This window comes from Cricetulus griseus, assembly GCF_003668045.3.
Source record: "Cricetulus griseus strain 17A/GY chromosome 1 unlocalized genomic scaffold, alternate assembly CriGri-PICRH-1.0 chr1_1, whole genome shotgun sequence".
In the NCBI taxonomy this organism is placed as follows: Eukaryota; Metazoa; Chordata; class Mammalia; order Rodentia; family Cricetidae; genus Cricetulus; species Cricetulus griseus.
In genome coordinates this window covers 248,248,939-248,274,556 of record NW_023276807.1, presented here as the reverse complement: position 1 = coordinate 248,274,556, position 25,618 = coordinate 248,248,939, and the positions used below count along the sequence as shown (strand labels likewise).

The following is a 25,618-nucleotide window of genomic DNA, read 5'->3' as shown; positions in this document are numbered from 1 at the left end:
AATTTCCCTGTATGATTCTACCAGTATATCGACTTCTCAAGCTATCTTCCTATCACCCTTAAGTTGGTAATTCTCAAAATCAGCACAGTATTTATTACTTTTTCCTTTTTTGTCAACTCATCTTAGAACTTCCCTACATCTCAAACCATCATGCTTATCCAACAACAAGAAAAAAACACAGTGGAAATCAAAACAAAAACAAACAGAAAACCGAAAGGACATGTACAAAAAAATCCAAAATACCTCAAGAACCCACAAAAAAGACAAAAAAGAAACAAACATAAAATTAACTTTGTATTGGCCAAATTACTACTAGACATGTGATGTTTCTTGATATACCCAGTTTCACACCATTGGAAAAATCTGATTTTCTCTTTGCTACCAACAGGTATCAGTTGCAAACAGCTTCTTGTTTAGAAGTGGGACTTGATATCCACTTCTTTTCCGTGTGGGAATTTGGTCTGGTTTGAACCTCTGAGGTCCTATTCATGCTGTTATAGTTTCTAATAGTTCATATGTGCATCAGTCCTGGTGGTATGGTAGACAGTGTTTGCTTAGTCTTCCACCTTTGCCTCTAATAATCTTTCTGCTTCCTCTTTTGCATAGATATCTGAGCCTTAAAGTATCCCATTTAGGACTGAGCATTCTGAAGCCACTAAGTTCTCTGCACACTGTCCAATTTTATGTCTCTGTTAATATCTATCTACTGAAAGAGGAAGGTTCTCTGATGGTGATTTTGTGTCAGTAGGTGCTATTTTATTGCTTTCCTTTAGTAGTTGAACAGTAATATATTTTCACCATGACCTATATAATCTCAGGTTCTTAGCCACTTTTCAGTGCAAGGTATGGCTTAAATTTCATGGAGTGGACCTTAAATAGAATCAACTATGATTTTTATTCCTTTAATATTTTTAGCAATATTGAATGAGTAATTCTTGCAAACAGGTAGCTTTTGCAGATCACAGTTTCCTGGCAACATAGCATTAATGATAATCTTTCTCTTTTGTTAGCCTGCAAAGTACATTCTCACACCATGAACATAGGAAGGTTAATTGTCTAATGGGGTACCAGCTTAGTTTCTTTACATTCAATGACATAAGCTCCCTTATGAATATAATTACAAAAAATTATCAGTACAAGACCTGCAAACTGGATCCAAAACCATGAAGTGATCTTGATCAACTTGGCTTCAACCCAGAGTTCAGGGAAGGCTCAACATAGTAAATTCAATAAATGTAATCTGTCATGTCAACAGACTGATAAACAAAATCAGTATTATCATCCCATTAGAAGTAGAAAATGTATTTGACAATATACAAGTTCCATGATGATAAAAGTCTGGGAGAGATTGGGGATTGAGGAGAAATAACTCTAAACAACACACTGCAGGCATCCAGCTGGCCAAGAACTTTGTTATATAGCCTGACAGTGAACCAAGGCTGGGGAGTCATGCCAGCACACATGCTAGGGCTAGGATGAAGTGATATACTGCAATACCCAAAGTTTCTTGTGCATGTCAGATAATGATGTGAGATACAAGTCCATACTCACCGCCTTTTCCCCTCACTGATGCATCGTTCCTCATGCTATGCTTTTTGTATTTATAAAAGGGAGGAGTAACACGGAAAATGTAATAGTTTCCACATTTTTTCCAGTTTGAATAACTAGCTTAAAAAATAATTTCATCCCCAGAGGGGCAGAGAAATAAGGATGAAAAAAAGGGTATAAAGGACAGATTTACATGCTTCAGAGGAAGTCTTTTAATGTATCATCTTCATATATTCGCTTGTTTGGTTGTTTTTGATGTTCTTTAATTTATATTTAGTATAAATCTCATATTTAAAAAAACACAGCCCAAGATTATCATTAAGTTCAAACATGTAAGAAAATTTTTATATTTCATTTTGGATAGGATGTGAGATCTCTCAAATATTTTCCTGAGAATATAGCAGTACGATTATTTTAAATGCAATCATTCTCTAAGTGTGTAATGATGGGAGTGTTGTCCGAAATGGTTCAGTTCATTCACATGTGTTTATATTTTTGAATACTTTACATGTTAGATGGTTGTCCATATATTAAATATACAGAACTAAATTATATATATTGTATATAATCACTATTTTACTGGCTGATTGTGTCATTGTATTTGACTTTTACTTATACCATAAGCTTTGTGTAGGTGAGGGTATAAAGTTTTCACTAGATCCAAGACACATGGGAAATGGGTGTTTATTGGGGAACACTTACATAGATAATAATAAAGAACCACTTCTCTGCTCTTCCTATCTGATCAGCTGACTCAAGAGAAAAGACTGCATTCCAGAGAAGCCCATGCTTTCTGTTTTCCTCTTTCTACTTCCTCCATCCACCTGAAGCCACGCCCAAATGGGTGTGGCCACCATTACATGTTCATCAGCAAGACATTGATACAATTCCCCTTTCAGTCTAAAGAAGAAGATTTTAAGCCTGATACAAAAGCTATATACAATGATAACAAATGTCAAGTATATTCCATGAAAAGAAAGGTAAACATAAACAAATTAATGCTTACTATCAGCAAGAGGAACATTGAGCAATAGAAATACATTATTTCAACTTTGGGAGAAAAACGACATACACTAAAATAATAATAAACGTCTGTACCTGCCTTTATAACAATGATATTTACTACTTGTCTTAGAATTTCTATTGCTGTGATAGTTATGTGGTCTCCTAATAAGTCTGCCTTCATCTGTTACTTGGTATTTTTATGTTGCAGATTTAGATAGCTTTTCTTTGTTTTGCATATGTAGTGTTTTGATTATTATTTTGATAATTTATCATGAGGAATTTCTTTTGTGGTTGTGTCTATTTAGTGTTCTGTATGCTATATTATCCTAATTAGTTGTTACATTAATGTGCAATTAAATACCCCAGCATTAATACTTGAATGGGTACTTATTTTATTTTAGATTGTTTTGATAGTTACCTTGTATCAGAGATAATCTTCCTTATGAACTTACTTGTAAATATATCAATTTATGTATGTTTGTACCAAATATTCTCCAGCCCTCATAATAATGCATGCATGGAGAGTCTAGTCACAGTTTTTTGACATATAAATTAAATGTCCATTCAATTTCTTTTTTATCCCCTTTCAAGGACATTCATTACAGAACTTAGTGTCCAGCCCCAGTTTAAAATCTTTAGGTATTTCACTGTACTCCAGTATTGCCATTCATGCCAAATAGTAAAGTTAGATAATAATTGGTGGGAGCCATATAACTTCTTGGGGAACAATGCTTGAGTGAGCAGGTCTCTCTCCTTGTGACAAGGCCACTGGAAACCCTGATCTAGTTGGAAAGAGCGTGGTGACAATTGACTATATAATTCTGGGCATGACCATAGGAACATGTGTGCTCTGTGCTCTCCTTGCTCTCACTATGCTAGCCATACTGTTAGCATGAATGAGTCACAGTAGGTCACGAAATGTAATGTTTCATATTTGCATAACTGTTTTGGAAAAAGTGGTTTTAATCATAAGAGCTTTGTAGGAAAGACATTCAATAGATGGGATTGATTGTTAATGGGAACATTCAAGGAACAGGGAATGAAGTAGAACCACAAAATCCCACTATTCCCTCATTTCTAGTAACTGTGCCAACACCTCAAGAATATAATGGAGACAGACATAAGGCAAGATTAAAGCAATGTCAAATATTAAGAGTAAGTTTCCAGGTTATGCGTCTTATAGGATACATGAAAAAACTTGACATGCCCCCAGAGTTAATAGAGTAGTAAAAAATGTAGAATATATTGATCCAGTTTTGGCTGGTGAGTTGATGGTGAAAACACAGAACCTAACAAATATAAATAATAACCAGAAGAGACAAAACTGTCTGTCACTACACATTGCTGTAACAGCATGTACTGCCAAGGGGGCACACTCTTCTCTTTGTAGGTGTGCCTAGGTAGAAAAGTTCCTTGTTAGATTGCAAGTATACTTACACTTCTGAAGATAGAGATATGTTAAAAAGAAGGTAATTGTTATCCAATGGGAGTGTTGGGTGACTAAACGGGAAAGAGACAGGGAACAAAATGGTAATTTTGTAACCATTTTCAGAAATTTAGGATGCAAAATCCAACTGTAAACCATTGACACTGTGTGAATAAAAACTGCTGAAGCAAGCATCAGGGGACGCTTGATTGGATAAGTGGTCACATTCCCTTGGCCAGATGCCACACATCCAGTCCCAGTTCTCAAACAATTCAGGAGCAAGGTCTCTAACAACTAGTATTATACTAAATTATTTTCTTGGAATTCTTTACATTTATTTCAGTCCATTCCTTCAAAATGTATTTTTCTATGAAACTACTAAGAATGGTTTCATTTATCCTTATAATCATCATTCTCTTTTAAATCAAAGCAATGTAGCTTTGATTTTGGAATCTTTCCTTACAACTAGACACTGTTTTAACAGCCTTCATATTCTGTGGTTTGATGACTCTCTTGATGTCCATGTTATTTTCTTGTGTTAGAAATATAATTGTTACAAAAGAATCTTTCACTTCAAAATCCTAGCAGCGAATTCTCTCACCTCTGACAACTAGAGTTTAACACTTGTGTGTTCAGTCAGATCAAATGCAATATCATACTGAGTCCATGAAATAATATTATAATTGCATATACTAAGTTAATGGGTCATCTTTGTCACTTTATATTTATTTAAAAGCAGAAATTTATTTCACAAATAAAAAATTCATGTGAGGATTTAATAACATTACAGCATGGGGGTGAGTAGATCATAATATTAGGTTCCCCAAAGTCTACATATATCTGTGTGTATATAAAACACAGATATGCTACAAGTGTATATATGTGTATGTTTTATACTTTTATCACTAGTTTGGTTTTGTTATTTTAATGTTTGACTTCTACTTAAATTTATTTATTTTTCTTCGTGTCTGCAATTTGACTACTGATACAGTCTGAACAATACCATATATTGGTATGAATTTCATTAAATATGTGTTAACATTCCTGTAGAATCTGAAAAACATAGCAAAAACAAAGCTATGCAGTTCTGTTTCATATATCATCAAGGACTGGTACATTATCTTATAATTTGATTTTTAGTTACTTTGATAACCATTATAATTTACAAACAATATGAAACATTTAGCTCAAGAATAATGAAAAAAGAATTATCGAGTAATTTATCTACAATGACCTCAATTCCTTAATCTTCAAGACCCATCCTTGTATTGTACTTCCTGAGGAAAATTCTTTTTTTAATATATATTTTAAAATGATATACTTTTTCTTAATGTTAGAAACCAAGATTACTTTAATTTATAGCAGACTCATACATTTTAAAAAGAAAATTGACAGAAAGTAACAGAGAATAAAAAGGGCTCAACTAGTGAGTATTACTTTTAGATACAGGAGATTAATGGGTTATCTCTTGGAAAAATACCTTGCTTTGTTTTCCAGCGAATTTGTTTTTGAAACAGGGTCTCTAATAGCACACAATGGGTTCACATTTGCTTTAGAATTAGGGATAACCTTCAGTTCCTGACACTTTTGCTGTATCTCCTAGGTCTGGGATTCACGACTCCTTAGTTAGAAGATACTAGGGGTCAAATTCTGTGCCTCATTCATATTTACTAACCAATTATCTGAATCCTTAGCACAGGTGAAACCTCATGAACTATCTGATTATTAGCAAGTAGAGAGGCACTCCAATATCACATCATAATCATTGACAATTCCAAATGTACATAATATAAAAAAACAATAAGAGTGTCATGAACAATGAGATATGCAAGACTGGCTAGACAAAATGCTCGAGATCATACACAAATTTGGGGAGTGATTTAAAACAAAGACACAGGTTAGCTTTGTAATTTTACAGGTGTTCCATCTTGCTAAATAATAATTTCTAATTGCTTAAAGATTGAATAAAATAATTACCTTAAAGGGATTGCTATGAGTCAGTAGTTAAAAGTGTGACTTGATATGGCAGGCCTGAAAAAACACCAAGAACAAAGGAAAATACTAGTTCAACTCAATTGTCTATTTTCTATCAGTACCTTCCTGCCTTAGTCATGGATGACACTGTCTTCAGCAGAGGCTGAGTATGGATTTTAAGGTCTTTAAGGACTTTTCTGTCTAAATTGTAGATGACATAGTTCATATCATTTTCTACTGCCTAACAACCTTGTTTAATATTTACATTTTCACTGACTGAGTCTGCTTTTAGCTCACCAAGTCGACATTAGTTTTTCTTCCTTTTGTCATCCAAGGACATGTGACTGGTGCCTGTCACTTGTCAGTGTTGCTGCAGCAAACATTAAGGAAAAGTTTACTCAATGAAATCTGCACAGATGAATCTTTGGTTTAAAAAATATAGAAGACAGAACTAGACTATATATATATATATATATATATATATATATATATATAATATATAATATATATAATTTTAAAATATATGATGATGAAGACAATAGAGTCAAGGAACCTATCTATCTATCTATCTGAGAGGAGATTAAATTCTTTTAAGTAGAAATAAGAACCAGCAAGAAAATGAATCTGCCAGCCCCTCTAGAACAGGTGGTAAGGGTTGTGTCAAAGGATAAAGTTTGAAGTGTCCATTTACCAGGTTTGACATTTAATGCTACTAATGTTTAAAATGTGGTAAACACACTGAAAGTACATTGTATATTTAAAATATCAGGTTATAACAGGAACATATCCTTATAAACAAAGTTAGATGAGCTCTGTCAGCCTTCAGCAGACACCCTTGCTTTTCAGGCCTATGTGGTAGGCACAGCAAGTCTGAGGCTGACTGTGCAACCCGCATCCAGATTTCTTAGTAAGCAGTCACTCATCCACCTGGCTGGGAGCTTAGTGGGAAATCCTGAGATAAGCAGTTCACAGGATAGGGTTCACGGAGAAGATCAAGCAGGAACACTCTTCTCTGGTGTCTACAGATTTTCCTTGGATCAGATTAAATTATTTTGTATGCATTAAAGAACAGAGGATTGAACTAGATATGGAGATCCCCTATAGAGATCTTACCCTACAGCTTGTCACTAATAGTTATTACCCCAAAGGCTGGCTATCTGAATGTAGTTTTTAGGAAAATTAATACATTTATGTTAAAATTTTTCAACCTTGAAATTTCTTGAAAAGTATATTAGAATCACATATTTATAGCATTAACTATGAAAAGTGTTAAGGAACTGTACCTAGGATACAGATAACTTAGAAAGTCACATTTCAAGCACAAGAAAATGTGGACTATGGGAAGACATCTTGGTGTTTAGAAGCACTTGATTTGTTGCTAAGGAAAAGCAGAAGCAGCCCTCTATGTGAGGTAGAAGGACACAAAGCATGGGGAATCTTGGCTTTCCTAAACACAGAAAGATCAAAAATGGATTCGATTTGTAGTAGGAATTTCAAGTCACTTCCTGATGATAATTTGCTGGTGTCCTGTGTTTCTTTTATATCAGGATTCCTACTGTAAAAAAATAAGGTGTCACCACACATGGGTGAACCAATTACTCATTTTCATATGACAACATAGGCAAAAATTTTAGTCATAGATATGGAGACCTGAAATAATATATGTCATCTGAAATCTTAAGTTAAAAACAGCCAAGAGTTCAAAAGAGAGAACAAAGAACAAATATTTTCTTTGCTCTCATGCAGAATCTAGTTTTACTGTGTACCTTGACCTGTATTAACATTTGCCTGAAATATCCTGGGGCATTAGTCTTCTGCCAGCTTCCATAAACTGGCAGATTAGATGGAGGGCTTACTGTCGCTTTATTGACAGAGAAGTAATACAGCTAAGAGTGGAAACTAGAACTGGTTGTAACACCAGCACACAGAAGGACTGTTGTGAGTTTAATGCTAGTATTAGATACATAAGGTCAGAACAAAACTGCTGAGCAAATAAATGAATAAAGGCAATCAGAATCTCAAAATGTTATAACATTGCTCCTGTAAACATTTGAACCTATATCCTGACAGTACAGGATTTATTTCCCAGAGTTGCTGAAGTATATTTGACAATATAAAATCAATAGCACTGTCTTTAGTGGGAGTGTATTAACTAGACATGAAGGTGTGGAAACTTGGTCCCAAAACATTATATAAAATCAACTTTGCACTATTTAAGCACTGAAGAAATATAAGATAATGGTGAAGAGTTGGATACTCATTATTCTCAGCAATGCATGAAGCTATACTAAAATCAAATATGTCTGTATCTTATGCAAGCTCTACCATACAAGATATATGCTGCTCAATATTCAGTGCAAACTGAAGAGAAAACATGATGATTCCATAATGATGTTGTTTAGGTGTCTTTTTTTTTCTTGTAGATTCAGAATGAAAATTCAGGTCCATATCTTGGCCTCAATACCACTTTCATTCTTCATCTATCCTTTTCATCCAGGTGCATATCATCCATCCTATCCTACTCAAGCAACTGTCATATTTTACACATCACCTGCTGTTACCTTCCATCACCCGTGTCTCTGCATATGCTTTTCTCGTGTGTAGGGCTGCCCCTGAATTTCTTCATGCTGCAGAGTTTACTCAGCTTCAATGCTGACTTGAAATGTCATGTTTGCTTTCTTGCTGTGAAACTGTCAGCTGTCACTTCTTATGTTGTCAGCTCATTTAACTCAGCGTTGGAGTTTTCTCTGTTCTTTAGATTCCCAACATCTAATTCGTTCTTGTAGTGAAAGCAAGCAAGGAGTGTACACTATGATAAAATAGATTTAAAGGGTCATCTGAAAGGATACATATTGCTATCTGCTCATGAACGTCTGTGTGCAAAGGGTAACATTATTCTATCGTCTCAATTGGGTTATTTCTATCCTTGATAGTTATATTGTAGTGAAAAATATAATAATTATTTATTTGTTTACTTGTACATTATATTTCTTGGTCATTTAGTATTTCTTTAGAAATAACTCGATTATTAATAAATCTGATTGATTACATATGCTCACACAGTACTAATTTAGATTTTTCTGTTATGGAAATATATGTCTGTTTTCATGCTTTAGTAAACAAAGACATTGTTATCTATTTGAATAAATCTGAATCCACCACTTTTTCAAAGTACCCTTGTGATATACAGTGTATTTTTGCTATAAAATTTTCTAATATTTAGTATTAATTTTGTGTTGTAACATCATACTAATTGCCCTTTAGATTGTCAAACAACATTGTTTGGGTAACACAAAAATATAACATATTCCAAATAAATATGTAAATTTTCACTGCACTAAATTATGTAAAGTCTTTAAATGAATTTAAATGATATATAGAATATCTTAATGAGTAATTTACAAAAATATTTATAAAATGATGTGATTTTGTAATTCAGACATTAAACACTGTCTTCAATGTGTATATAATGTGTTAGTAGATTTAAACTTGGGTGGATTTAAAAGTAAAAATCAAAGAAGTTAATAATATAATCTGTGGACTTTGCAGGAACATTTATTTCCATGTAAAATATCTTTTTAAAATACTATTACTGAAAAGTATGTCGATAGACCCAATATTTTATTTATACAGATTTTTTAATTTATAATATGTTCTCATGTTATGCAAGAAAGAATAAAATGTCACTTATTTCTCCTCTATTATGAATAGATTTTTACTTGCCAAACTTGATTTATTATATTCTATCATGATTTAGCTTATTTACTAATTTATTTTAAAACATAATTATTGGTGACTTTCAGTGGTCAAGCCTGATGTATCACTTGAAATGCTTGTATTTGTGCATGTAAATATGTGACTTTCATCTTTTATACTGTGAATATTCAAAAATTAATTGTAATTGGTGCTTTATATTGAATCCCCTTTCCAACCTGATGTTAAAGCCCACTCTAATTTTTTTCTGAAATATATATATATATATATATATATATATATATATATATATTTCAGAATGTACTATGTACATATATATATATATATGTATGTATATAGTACATTTTTAGAGATATACTTCTAATTCATCACATCTGGTGTGTCTTTGTTCTTTGTATTACAGTTATTGGTGGCATCTTAATTAAGTCTTGGAAGTGTTTCTTCATGTTTGGGAGAAGTTTTCAAGGTTGTCATCACTTTCTTTCTGTGTGTGTATATTAGTGTGTGTGCGTGTGTGTGTGTGTGTAGCAACAAAGTCCTTGGTTTCTCTTTTGATATTTAACCTACTAATCCACTGTTCAAATCCTGATCCATGTAACCATCTGATATTCTGTTATGTATTGTGATTTAATTCTAGTATATTCACAATATCATTTGTTTCTTCTGTACAATGAAGCATGTACATATATGTATGATATATATATATATATATATATATATATATATAATTTATCATTTTTGAAAGCTGAAGCAAAAATAAATTTGATATAATATTGGACAGAATTGTTTTTATTATCACTTTTTATTAATAATGCTATGCTATATTTAGATATTTCATTTATATGCTATTTATGTCATGTATATGATTAAGTAGACCAACTTAAACTCAAATTCTCTTTTGAATCAATAGGTAAAATGTGATATACTCTCTATGTATTTTTAACCAGAAACAATGCTATATCTATATACCTCACATAGAGGTATATAGGCAATATTTCTGCAAAGCATATTTAGTAATATTTTGGCAATGTTTCAGAATTATGGCATACTTCTTCTGAGTTAGATGTTCAATGTGAATGATATAGCAATGAATGAGTTCAGATTTTCTGAAGTGTTATGGATGATGATTTAACTTCTGGTTGTTTTTGCAAGCAAAATTGTTCAATGCTTGGCATTTAAAATGTTGTTGTTCCTTAATCTCATCGTATTTTAAGACAGAGAGTCAGCAGACAATTTCTAAGTGATCAAGCAAGGCTGCATGACACACAGAGAACACTCAGGGAACCAAAAATATTTTATTGTGTCATGAAGCATAAGAAATAGAAATGACTTTGTAAAATTATATCTGTAGTTTGAAATCAGCTTAAGCACCATACTGTAGAATTATTAAAGAATACTAGAGCATGGAGTTGAAAACCTGAGGCCTCCAACCATAATATACAATGTATTATATTCATTCTATGCATCTATATTGAAACTTAAAAGTCAAGAATTAGGTGTACAAGAAGTTTAAGGATATTGCTCACAATTAATGTTCCAGTTGATAATATAGTATTCAAAGGTAAACAGATCATGCTTTCTCTTCTTGATGACTTTACTTTGACAATTGACCATGAGACTTTTATCAGAAATAATGGCTACATAACCTTCAGCTACTGTTCACCCTGATTAACTCCAAAGGTCACAAAACATCAGTTTTGCTCTCTTCACTATGATGTTTTTTGTGCTCCTAAAACTGACTTCTTTATTTAGTCAGTCTCAAAAATCCACTCTTCCAGAGATCCCCAAGCTCCACTTACTCACCATTTTGATCTTCCTTTTTGTGCAAATTTAATTTTGTCATTGAGATATATCATGGTTGTTTCCTTAAAATTGCAAACATATTCTATATACCCTGCAAGGCTTTCTTGACACTGATTCTGAGTTGTGGCACTTAGAGACTTCTATAAACATATCTATATGTGTCTGCTTTGTGTATAATACATCAGTAGAATTGCAGGTTTTTCTACATTTTTGACAATGTGCAAATATAATAGAGAGATGATGGATAGATGATAGATATTATATAGGGTAGGGTAGTGTATACCACATACGAAAAGCATCAAATACATGAATAAAATATAGGCAAAAGGTATTCAAACACATACTGAAATCTTCAGGAATTACCACCATAGAGTAAAGAAGAATTTTTCTAGGAATAGACAATGTATTTTTAAATAACTTAATGTCAGTAGTGAAGCAGAACTTATTTTTGAATGCTCATATTATAACTATAGCAAAATGACTGTAAATTTTAGAATTGCTCAAACCAGTATCAAGAGTTTTCTGTGAAGTTTCCTTCAACTCTGAAATACACGCTAAGGAAGATGGTTGTTATGACAACATGAATTAAAGTATCCCACTGTTATTGCTCTAAACTGTGACAGTGCAGTGTGGTATCTGTGCATGTGGTATGCATCATTACTGTTCACAAATAAGATAATCACAGTCCTCTGGCTATGGTCATCCTTCTTGTAGCTTATCCTACATTTTAAAACATCTATCCAATATTACCACGTATTAATTCATGTTAATATATAAAGTCTGTTATATCCACACAAATATAAGTTCATAGTATTTAAGATTAGAAAATTATACTCATATTATTTTACACAGAATACTGCATGTTACAGAAACAAAAATTCCACATATATGTGATCATTTATAAAACTATCTTCATTTTATATATTTTACACTGTGAAATTTGTTTTTATACATTATCATTTATAAGACTACCTACAATACGATCTTAAACTTCTTTTTAAAAATATTTTGAAATTTCTTTTTAATATGATTTTAATATTTGCCATCCAAACTCTAATACTCAGTATTTTTCTAATTGCATTTTCAGGTTGTATTCTGTTGGGGGTCGAGATGGAAGTTCCTGTTTAAGCTCAATGGAATATTATGATCCTCACACAAATAAGTGGAACATGTGCGCACCAATGTGTAAGAGGAGAGGCGGTGTGGGAGTTGCCACATGTGATGGTTTCCTTTACGCAGTGGGTGGCCATGATGCTCCTGCTTCAAATCACTGTTCCCGGCTCCTGGACTATGTGGAAAGGTAAGCACCAAGGGCGTGTACGGAAGACCAAAAGGAATCCCAGAACTACTTTCAGGATTTTCTTTTCCTCCCCATATCTCTTCCACAATCCCTTCTCCCTTCCGTTCTTTCTTCGTTCCTCTGCATCCCCTTCTCTAGCACATGAACAGGTTTTTAATTCCATTTTTCCATTGCTTCTTTCTTTCCATTATCTTAAGGCCTCAACAATATTTCCACATGATCCTCAAGTACACAGAATATTTTTATTGAAGTCCTTTTTAAAATGATGTGTGGGACACCCGTTTGACATTTACTAGACAGGAATGTTGGTCATTTATTTTATAAATTACATTTTTAGCAATTTATTGAATGTGTTGTTTGTTATACTGTCTCAAAGTCCCAAATATGGGTCATGGGCTTCTTTGTTTTATAATACCATTTTGAAACAACATAGAATTATTATTAGTATAATTCCTACAACCCTAGAATATGTAGGAAATATAACTGGTCTATAGTTTTGGGTGAATTTGGACCAGATACATCAGGAATAAAGTGAGACAGTACCTTGGCTTCAGAATTAGTGTAATAAGACTGGAACATACTCACTTTTTTTATAGGTGTATTAGGTAACGTAAACCTATTGGACTGTGTGGAGAAAACACTGGTAACTCATTAACAAAGCTTGTGAGTTTTCTAATTACACATTCATGAACCTTAATTGGCACAGAAATAAACACAGGGACTATCAAGACAATTGATTTGTTAGTTGAGATAAGTAATTCTCTGTTAAATCACAAATCTCAGTGGGAAAATACCATGTTGTTAGTCCTTACTCACAGTACATGTCCATAGTTCTGCCGCTCGTACTGTGACAGACATGGTTAAACTAAAACACCTAACTCTACCTAAAAAGGAAAATGATACAGTAAGACATTACTCACTCATTTTAGGGATCTACTTGCAGACAAAATAACCCTCTTCAGTTTCATATTTCAGTGGAAAACTGGCTAAACTGCTGTAGGGGCTTGGGAGTACAGTTTCTTAAGGAAAACACAGGATGCATGGGTAGCATTGACGATGTGACAAAATTGCTTTTGAAATAAAGAAATCATGTTCTTCCTTAATAATTATACCTGTTAATAGAAAGTAGATGAGAAATAAAGGAGTTGCCTCATTTGAGATATTTTTCTTTAATATACAAGTTTTATTTTTTTTACTGAAGTTTACTATCAAGAGACAGTTTTACATAATGAAGTGTATTCATATTTATGAGATTTTTGGATAGTATAAAAAGAAAATGTTGAAAATTATGGCATTTCTGTGAAACAAACTGTAGTTTTATGACTCTCTTATATATATCAGAGAGTCATAAAACTGTATATATATATATATATATATATATATATATATATATATACAGAAACACAGAAATGTCAATCTCTATGTAAAGAGAGAGGAGAGGGTAATATACATGTGTACGTATATATGACAGAAAAGGGACTACTAAATCCCACATTTCCTATCAAGCATTCTCTAATATACTTATATGAAAAGGCTACATTGCTGCCCTGAAGTGTTCAGTAATCTTATAAATATTATTATTTTGTAAACATTCAGACAATAGTTTGTTTTAGAAATGTTAAGGATCTCACAGGGCTTTTGCCTCCATCTACAAAATACATGGGAAAATGAGAGAATTGTAGCATATGATGAGGCTGCTACTTTTTAACTTGAATATTTTAAGTAAATGCTGCTAATAGAATGACATTTCCTCCAAGAATTCTATCTGAATTTACACTATAATATATTGAAATGCTATTTGTTCTCACAAGCATAAATTATTCAGTCTCAGTATACATTTACCATGCAAAATTAGATTAAAGTACTGAAAACTATTTTAAGTTATAGGCATTCAATCCTTATGCACAGCTTAAGTAATGCAGAGGCACACAACATTATCATGATTCTTGGACAAATTCACACTAGCTGTCAGAATTGAGGCACTTTTGCATATTGGAAAGCATAATTTCATATTGATGATTTTCCGTGTAAATGATTTTAAAAAAATCAAGATGCATAATGGTGCCTCTTAAAACCTATTTTCTGCACATATTGTGAGTAGAGTTTTGGTGTGTTATCATGATCAAAGATTATTAGATATTTCTAATAGTTTAGATTCTAATGCTCTGTTTTTATATGTGTGTCACCTATATATCAATATGATACCTTGAGGTGACACAAAAGAATTATGCAATGATAGTGTTAAGCACAGCTATTTCAAACTTATCACAATTTTTCCTATTGAGCATAAAGGACACTGGCAAAACAGAAAAGTCAACAAGGCAGGGAATGCAAAAAGTGAGTTAACAATAGCATAAAAGTAAAGGGAAACATAAAAGTTTGTTTTACCCCAAAACTTCACCCTAATAAGTAATCTTGATTGAGGAAACTGCCAAATATTTACTAAAATATAGGAGAATTTAAGATTTAATGTTTTATTATTAAGAAGAGTAATGTTTTCCTCTACTCATATGTAAATAGTCATCCCCTTATATTTTCCTTTTGGATTATTCCTCTTTTTATTGTGAACAAATTGCATCTCAAAGTCAAAAGGGATGTGGTACAATAATAAATATAATAGAGATGGAACAGTGATTCATTTTTTTAAAATCATACTGCTGTAATAAAATTACAAAGTCAGTAAGACATGAAAATGAACTTCACCATAATACAATTAACCTAAGGATGACACTATTGCCCTTTAAGATATTTGTATGCTTTTAAAATCAAGTGAAACAGCTAATGGTCAGTGTATCTGTTCTCTCTACAGTCTTACTGCTCTGTTGAGTTTTAGTGCTCATACTGTAGCCTCTACAAATAGACAGTAAACATTTTTTTAATTTTTTTCCTTTTATTAAAAATAGATTATTTTCCTCCTTTCTTTAGTCTACTGGGTTCCAACTCATAGAGGTCTGCCTTCCTCTGCAGTGTTGGCATTAAAGGCCTACAACACGACCAAGGAACACTTTTTTCTCTTATAAATAATCCTGATTGCAGTTTCCCCTCCATTTACTCCTCCAAATTTGTTACCAACTTGCCTACAATACATCACCTCCCCCCTTTTATCTCATTAGGAAAAAAACACAGAATTATAATGCATTATAAGAAAGGATATTATAAGACAAAAACCAACACATCCCAATTAGTCAAAACAAACTGAAAGAAAATAACCCTAGTAAAGCACAAGAAACAGAGACCCACACATTACAGACTCAGCCATCTGTTAAAAACACTAAATTTCAAGCTTTAATATTTATGCACAGGACCTAGTATAGACCACTGCAGGCCCTGTCCATGCTAACTTATGCTCTGTGAGTTCATATGACCTTTGCTGGTGTTACTTTAGAGAGCATTGCTTCCCAAGAGTCCTCCATCCTCTCAGGCTCTTATACTCTTTCTGACCCCACTTTTGCAGGGTTCCCTAAATTCAGAGGGGAGAGATTTAGTAGAGACATCCTATATATACTTAAGTGTTCCGTGGTCTTACACTCTGCCTAATGTCTGGCTGTGGATGAGTGCATTTGTTCTCATCACCTGGAAAAGGAAGCTTCTTTGATGATCATGAAACAAGGCACTGATCAATGGGTACAGAAGAATGTCATAGTAATTTGACTGCTACATTTTTCATTTTTGTCCTTTTTTACACTTTTTAATTTTTTTTATTTAAATTAGAAGCAAGCTTGCTTCATATGCCAATCCCAGCTCCCTCTTCCTCTGCCCCCCACCAACCTCCAACTCTGCTCCCCAGGGAGGATGTGGCCCTCCATGTGTGGAGTTTCCAAAGTCTGTCATAACATCCTGGGCAAGGCCTAGGGCCTCCCCTATGTGTCTAGGATGAGAGAGCATCCCTCCATATGGAATGAGCTCACAAAGTCCATTCTTATGCCAGGAATAAATGCTGAGGCCCCATAGATTGCCAAGGCCTCCTCACTGGCATCCATTCCTCATTCAAGGGATCTGGATCAGTCCCATGATGGCCTTTCAGCTATCAGTCTGGTGTCTATGAGCTTCCTTTTGTTCAGTTCAGCTGTATCTGTGGGTTTCACTAGATGGGTCTTGACCTCTCTGCTACTCATTGCTCCCTCTTTGCAACTGGGTTTCAGGAGTTCAGTTCAGTGTTTAGCTGTAGGTGTCTGCCTCTGTTTCCATCAGCCACTGGATGAAGGCTCTAGGATGGCATATTATTTGTCTAATCTCAGGCACTTTGTTACCCAAGCAGTGTTGGGTATAATTTCCCTGTGGAGGAGTGATGGAACTTAAGAAGAATCATTTATTGGTTGGCTACTCTCACAACTTATGGCCCTTTGCCCTAGTACATCTTGCAGGAGAAAGGGTTTGTGGCTTTCTTGATGTTCAAGTTTAGCTTTAGAAAGCTTGTAGAACACCTTCCTGCAACAAAGACACTAGAACATAGGAATTAAGGCTCTATGGAGACACTAGACTTCTCCATGTACAATGAGCTGTGCAGGTGTTGTCTTCAGAAATGGGGAATTTCTTTCAGTTTGTGTAGTGCAAACTATACTTTAGCAATAGCCTGTCTTGCTTGGAGAGTCCCATGGGAATAATTTGGCCATCAACTCAATTAGATATAAACCAATCCAGGTGCTGGAATCTTCCTTTAGTAATATTTCACCAGTGGGTACTCTGTCTTCCCATTATTTGGTGATATAATTTAGGTAGTGAGTATGTATGTATTTTAGGAAGCTTCTGCTGTATTAACTTTCCATACTACCCCTCAAGTGGCCTTTAACCTGTATTCCATCCATCATTCCCCTTTCTTCACCTCTCATATTTTAACTTTGTTATTCAGAATTTGCCATCTATTAATAAGAAGCAGACATGTAAGTAACTACAGCTCTAACTCTTCAAACAAAAGTTGTTATGATAAATCTTTCTGCCAAAAGCCTCCTGAGCCCCACCACCACATGTGAGCTTTATGCCAGCCTCCTGCCCAAGTTAGGCCCAAATGAATACACAGAAACTTGTATTAGGTTCAAACCTGCTTGGCCAATGACTAGGATTCCTCATCTGCTAGCTCAGTCTTAACTATCATAAATCTATATATGTTATAAGACTTATCTTATTGGACACCTTATTGGCGTCCCTCCTTGCTGGTGGATCACATCCTGCCACTGGAGAAGGAAGGGAAAAAAGGGACCCTTCCTGTTTCTCCTTTGCTTAAATATGAGACTCCTTGCTATGTCACTTCCTGCCTGGATCAGCATTTCTCTACTACATTTCCCAGAATCCTCTTTGACTCCTAGTCCCATCTACTTGCTGTGTCATTGGCCAAACAGTATTTTATTTAACAATCAATAAAATAAACATACATAGTACATTCCCCATCAAAAAGTGAAACATTAAATGTGCTCAAAATTATCATTAGCACTTCTGGATAGTCATTGATATGGACCATATTTCTTCTCTCTCTGCATCCTAGGAAACATCTCAGCCAGAAAAAGAAAGGATGCAAAGAATTAGTGGAAAACTCCTAAACTGTAAAATATAAACTTCCTTTTGTTCTTTCAAATATGTTTTCCTTATGGTGGCCAGAATGCTTCTGTAAAATATAATTTGTCTGATACGATAATGGTTGGTTTGCTTTGTAACAATCATTGCTATTATATTTTCAATTATTATCTAATCAACTATTTCACTAAATGTGATTCTGATTATTGCTAATGTACAATATTAAAACTTGATCTCAATATCTGTATCCTTGATACAATTCCAAGCACAAAGTACTCAATTAGCACTTTTTGAATCTATAAGACTCTACTGAAATACAGCCTAATTTTCTTTCAAGGAAAGAAAATTATGGTACATCTTATGGTAAATTATAAATAGCTTATAATGTAGATAAATTAATGAATATTATAAATATACTTGCATCTATAGAAATGTTACTTATATTGGTGAGTAAATAATGGAAATATACACTGAAGATGGAATACTGTTGATAAGATATATCCATGGATAGATTTATACTATTTAATTACTGTCTTCTATATTTTATAGGTATTGTCCATTTTCATTACCTTTTACTTAATACTAATAATGGCCATATAATTAAGACATCCATTCAATATACAGACTTTTTATGAGGTAGTGACCTAAAGCTTAAACAACTGTTCAAATATTAAGTGGAAGTGATTTAGATATCTACTAGTCAAATAAAATAAAGAAGTATTAAAATATTTTGACAGTTTAATCATAAAAAATGAAAAAAAAACATTAGGTCAAGTCTGCTTAAGTCATCATATTTATTATTTAAAATACCATATAAAGCAATACTAATTATATTTTTATCAGGACAGGTAATAGCTATATGGCATTTGTGTATTTGATAAATTTCCAATAGTCAAGATTATATCTGCTGTCACACATTATAGTACACATATATTCATGACTGAATTACATTTTCAGTAACTATAAACATTGTATAAAAACAAGAATAGGCACTTTGGATTCATATTTTCTTATTTTATTTTTGAGAGTTCCACATGTGCATATAATGTGTTTTGGTCAATTCTACTCCTTTTCTTTGTCTTTCAATTCCACCCATACTGGCTCATCACTATTACCTCCCAATCTCATGTGTTGTTCACTTAAATATTCCCAATGTGTTCACTTAGTGTTTCAGTATGTAAGTGGGTATCTAGTTATCTACTTGATGATGAGTAATTTTTCAGAAGTCACATGGTTGAAGAAAACCAATTTTCCTGACATAGCAATCATCAACTAGGTCCTCATATAGAGGAAGGACTTGATGACCAAGACCCTTTTTCATGCCATTGTTTTGTCTGGCTTTATTTGCACAGGTCTTGTGCTGTGGTTGCTGTCACAAATGCTGAATGTTCAAAAACGCTACTGGCCTGGAGTGTCCTAACATAATCTTTTGTTATAGCTATTTACTGCCTCTGGTTATCACAATTTTATGCCCCTCTTTCCTGATGATTCCTTGAACTTTGGAGGCAGGATTGTGATGTAGATGTTCCATATACAGCTGAGAACTTTGTAGACTAATTCTCTGGATGTGGATCAGCTGTGGGTCTTAAATAAACTCCTTTGGAACAAATGAGAGACTTGCTAATTCCACACATCTTTCACATCTTTAAATTCCACCTTTCATCTTCTTGTTTGGGAGGGGACAGTTACCTAAGAACTGCATGTTTTCTCAAATGTTATGGAGATGATAAAAAACCTATTCCTCAAATTGTTGATCCTAATGTTTAGACCTTAAGCAACATAGTGAAATATAAATTCTTATTTCAATGTAGATGGAAATCTAAATTTCCTACAAAATAGTAGTTATTATCAGTCTCTAAAGTTATTTCTTTATGTGATTGGAAGAAATGAGTAATTGTATAAGATCATGGATTGATCTTCCAGACATCCAGGATCTCATTACCTGTACACATATGGTAGCTCACAAACATCAATAACTCTAGTTCGAGGTAATTCAACACCCTCTTTTGCATTCAGTGAGTATCAGGAACACATCTGATACACAGACATATATTTAGGCAAAACACACATCGAAAAAATATTTGTCTTTAGTGTTGAGAATTTCATACATGTATAAAATATAATTTGATGATTTTTAGCAGACAGCTACAATTCCAAAAGCCTCAGTGAACACTCTCATATTGGCTCATCCATTTAATAGCATTTAATATCTCTTGATTTTGAGAATACATTAAGTCCAGTTGGCATTGTGCATATATGCATGTGCATGTATAGAATCAGACACTTGAGTTACCAGTGGCTGTATCCTCAACAAATAATGGTTTTCTTTGTCCTGGCATCTATCTTTCCACTGCCACCAGTGTCTCTATATGGGTTGTCTCTAAAGACCACAACCTCATCTATTCCAGTATTTATTGCTGCCTTGATCTTGTGTAGAGTTTGTTCAAGTAACTCCTCCAGAAATTTTCAGTTGTAATACACGTTTACTCCCAGAAGTTTACAGTATACCTTTATATCCTCTGCCTCTTATTCTTTCTGTACGCTCCAACAAGATCCCTGTTGGTGGTGGTATATTCATATAGATGTTCCATTTAGGGCTGAGTAATCTCAGTCTCAGGATTTTAATAAATTATGAATCACTATGTTGACTGCTGCCCATTTGAAAACATACAGGTTTCAAACCATCCAGTTTTCCAAAACAGCAGAGCTGTTGCCATTGCCTTTGTTGTCCCCCATAAGTAGATAGTGAGATACCAATACTTAACCTGTCAAACACTGGTTGTAGGATATCTGGATATCAATCTCAAACTGACTGGGAAATTTATTCATTACTGGGTAGTGCTCATGATGTCAAGAAGTATTAGGTAGGCCCTGGAGAATTAAGGACACCACTGGTCATACATGATGTTAGACATTTCTTGCTGTACTGACATAAGAGCTAGATGTGTCTCCTTGTATGGTAGTTACAGTCCTGTTATGAAGTGACTAACCACTTTCTGTTTAACTCAGAGGCTTGCTTCCAAGAAGGAATTCTCATGTACAGCATCTTAAGCATTATCAATATCTTATGACTGGGGAGAACATTAGTTCTGTTAGGGTAAGAACTGATATTATTATTTTGGTCATAGTATCAAAGTAGTTATACTATCAAAATAACCTCAAAACAGTTACATTTGCAATGAAGATCTTTAAATGGAAGCTTGTTGTCATTTAAACTAAGGCATCCTATTAGTCATCCCTTCCTCCCCCCTATGATTCTGTCACACCTCTCTCTGCTTCTTCTTAGTATCTTGATGCTGGAGCCAGCTGAATGAGCATAAAATGAAAAAAATAAGAATTTTGTTATGACATTTTCTATTATTGCACCTTAATAGCTTTTATTTTTTAATTTCAAAGATGTGTTTACATTTTATAGGCCCATATATAAATATGCATCTTCTCTGAGAATGTCTTTAGAACCCCTATGTTTAAAGAATATGCACTTCTTCTAATGAGCAAAGCATGTTGTTGCATACTTGTAATCCCAGCATTTGGAAGTCTGAGACAAGAGAATTACTATGAGATATAGTCTAGCACTGAGTATAGAATGAGAACCTTTCTCAAAAATAAGGGACAAATGAAAAAAAGTTAATTCTTTTGTACAGCTATTATTCATAATTTATACACATTATTAGGGATTTCTACCAGCAGCATATAGAGAAAAGGACATCCATTGGAATTGTTTGCTAGACACATTGGAGCAAAAGTCTAGCAGCTTCCTTTTAAAGACTGTGGTTTACCCAGCACTCAAATCTCCTGGCCACACTCTGGGTTTATTCTGAAAATGGTTCAAATAGATACTAAATTCTGCCACAGAACTCCTTTGAAGTGTGAAGGAGCTGTTAGGTTTGCTGGTTTCTCTCTGTTTAGCCATTATTCTGAATCTTTCAGTGAGCCTACAATAAACCATAGCCTATGACAATTTAAAATTATTCAAATGTGGCCAACAAATTAAGCCATGTAATATTTAATATAAAAAGAAACAGTGTAAATTATGAACAGAAGTTGAAGCCTATTTTCTTTATCATCAACTTTCAAGCATTTGTGACCTTCACATCCTCCAGGAAATTTTTATCAATAAATTCATTAGGCATGCACAGTCATTTGTGCTTGAAATTGCAGCACTTGGAAAAGTAAGACAGAATATTTTAGATGACTATTGGGGCAACTTCAGAAGTACTAAAGTTTATGAATTTTACTCTAGCCTGAGGTTCAGATAAGGCATTTCAAAGGATAAATAAAGAGGAGTAATTAATTTAAAATAATAAAACCTAATAGATAAACTTTTAAAATAAATTATATAAAAGTGCTACTTTCTATTTTCTCTAGGAGGGCTAACATGATCTTATCAAATAGAATATTGCATATTGAAAAGAGCTTATATAGCAAATGACATTTCCATTACACTGATAGTGGGAGCAGACATTAATATAGACTATAAAGTAACAGTTATCAGTATTTCATACATTTCAACCCATGTATTGTCTTTAACATGGAAGCACTATTTATAATATCTAATGGGTGTTCATATATATTAGAAAATATCCAAAATTATTTATTTTGAAAGTCTTATTGCTAATCTTAGTCATTAAAATTTTGAAAAAAAATAAAATATATTATATTTACTTCTACCTTAAGCACTTTTATTTACATATCCATACCTTTTTTACATTGAGAATTGTCATGCCTTAGCCTTCTAAGCCCTGTTATTTGATTATTTAGACAAAGTTTCTATATTTAAATAGAAAATATATTGAAGCATCTGCTATATTAGGTTTCCATACTGCTCTTCAAATGGCCCTTAATTTTTACTCTCCCTCCCATATTTCCTCACTTCCTACCCTATTATTTCCTTCCCCATTTGATCCGTCTACTAAAAACCCCCATGCCCACCCCCAGTCAATCCAAAGCTATCTATTCTAGCTACCCTTCATAGGGAGCAGCAACCCTACTTTGAATCTCTTACTCTATACATATCTATTGTGGTTTTATATAAATTGTAGAATGCTTATGGTAGAATTAGAATCTAACATTCACACAAAAATAAATACATACTATGTCTTCTTTTTGTGACTGGGTTACTTACACAGGATTATATTTGTCTAGTGACATCCATTTACCAGTGAGTTTCACTTTTTAAATACTGAGTAGTATTCAATTTTGTCAAGGTACCAAATATTTTTTATCCATAAATCCATTGACAGAATCTAATATGTTTCCAATTTCTAACTTTTATGAATAAAGCATAAATGACACAGTTTAGCAAGTGTCTCCATAGTTGAATGTAGAGTCTTTCTATATGGGCAAGAATGAAAGTTTGGATCTGGATGCAGATCATTTCTATCTTTCTGAGAACCTGCACTAAAAGACCCTTAACAATCTTTGAAATAAGCTTCAAGTTCATTTAGAATGGTAGCCCACTATTGGATACATAGTTGGTAAAAAATATGTTTCATTTACATAGGTAGCCACTTTATGTGAGTGACAGCATCCTTTGACATGGAGTCACTTTTCAGTTTGGTAATATCACATTAACTAATAGATCTTACTTAATGTCTGTGCTATCAGCCTTCTGTTCAGTAAGTCTTCTCCAGTATCAATGAGTTTAAAAATATCCCGCATTTTTTCTTTGATCAGATTCAGGTTATCTGTCTTTGTTTTGAGGTCTTTGACCAATCTGGACTTGGGTTTTTTGTTTAGGGTGATAAATATTGATCTATTTGGATACTTCTAAATGCAGAAGTATCCAAATTTGAGCAGAAACATTTGATGAAGTTGCTTGGCTTTTTTTCCACTGTATATTTCTTAATTCTTTATTAAAAATAGTTATATGGACTTATTTATAGGTTTTCAATTTGATTCCACTCATCAAAATGTGTTTTTTTTTGTGACAACCCCTTAATCTTTTTACTAATATATTGTGTAGAACACAATTTAATGACCAGGGTAGTGATAACTCCAACAGTTCTTAAGTATTTATAATTGAATTAGTTATCTTATGAGTATTTTTCTATTTCTATGTGAAGCTGAATATTTCTCTTTTAATATCTGTGAAAAGAGTTAGAATTTTGACAGGAATTGTACTGAATTTGTAGATTTCTTTTGACAGAATAGCCATTTTACGATATTGATACTATTGATCTACAGGCATAGGGGATCTTCCCTTCTTCCCATATTATTCTAAATTTTTTCAATATATTAATGTTTTCATAATAAAAGTTTTTCAGTTGCCTGCTTCAAGTTGCTCCATGATGTTTTATAAAATTTGAGGCTATTGTAAAAGGTCTCATTTCCGTTATTTCTTTCTCAGTCTGTTTTTCATTTGTGTATGGGAGGGTCATTTATTTTTGTAGCTTAATATTGTATCCATCTACTTTACTGAAAGCATTCAATAGTTTAGGAGTACCCCAGGGGAAATTTTAGAGTTACTTAGATATACTATCATGTCATCTACAAATGTAGAGAGCTGTGAAGTTCCATGCCTTAAAGATGTCACTGGTTTCCACCTTCCACCTTCCTGATGATGAATGCTCTCTGTCATAAACAAATCGTTATTTGAAGATCTGGCTTGCTTTCGCATATGTGGACCTGTCTGCATTCACCACGTGGCATACTGGGATTGGCTACCCAAAGGCTTTTAAGCTGTGGGTGGGCTTTCCCCGGGGTCAGAAGATTGTTTAAGGTTTTTGAGTAAACTGCTTAAAGAAGAGTCCTAGTGTTGCGTCTTCCTTGCTGGTCAAGGTGGCACTACAAGTGGTGGCCCATACGGGATCCTCTCTGCGGTCAGGGCAGTGCACTGGTAAGTTCCCAGGTAAGGTGGGAATCCATGACAAAAACGGGTATTTTGCTCCTCACTGTAGATAGAGAGGGAGTGGGAAGAGTTCGCCGTGCAGCAAACCAAAAGTAAAAGGTTAAAAGGAAAGCTTTGCTAGTTTAGCCATTGGCGCTTCTCAAAAGCACTCAATTTTTTTTTGGCTCTGAATGAGCTTCTTCATTTTAAGAATTTAAAGATTAAGAAAAGCACCCTACAGAGGTTCTTGGGAGAATGCGATACCATTGCTCCTTGGTTCGAGATCTCCAGGAGCCTTACACTCCCTTCTTGGGAAAAGATAGGGAGAGATCTTGACTTCGCTGCGGATCAAGAAACTCTTAAATGTGGAGTAAGACCTATCTGGAGATTAGTGAGAAGTTGTCTTGAGGACCAACAATGCAGCAAGGCGGTGGAGAATGGACAGGCTGCCTTAGAGATGCTTCAGGAAAAAATGTCAGAACAGGCAGACAGTGAAAAGGGAGGTAGGACA

General features: G+C 33.8%; 1 protein-coding gene across 2 annotated transcripts in view; it reads left to right on the top strand.

The window, feature by feature from the left end:
* Klhl1 (kelch like family member 1) overlaps positions 1 to 25,618 on the top strand; it is a 299,721-nt gene that overhangs the window by 254,101 nt on the left and 20,002 nt on the right. For both annotated transcript variants that reach the window (XM_027394016.2, XM_027394015.2), the window contains one exon: positions 12,558 to 12,770. In XM_027394016.2, coding sequence (XP_027249817.1) covers positions 12,558 to 12,770 — 213 coding nt within the window. The remainder of the gene's footprint in view (positions 1 to 12,557; positions 12,771 to 25,618) is intronic.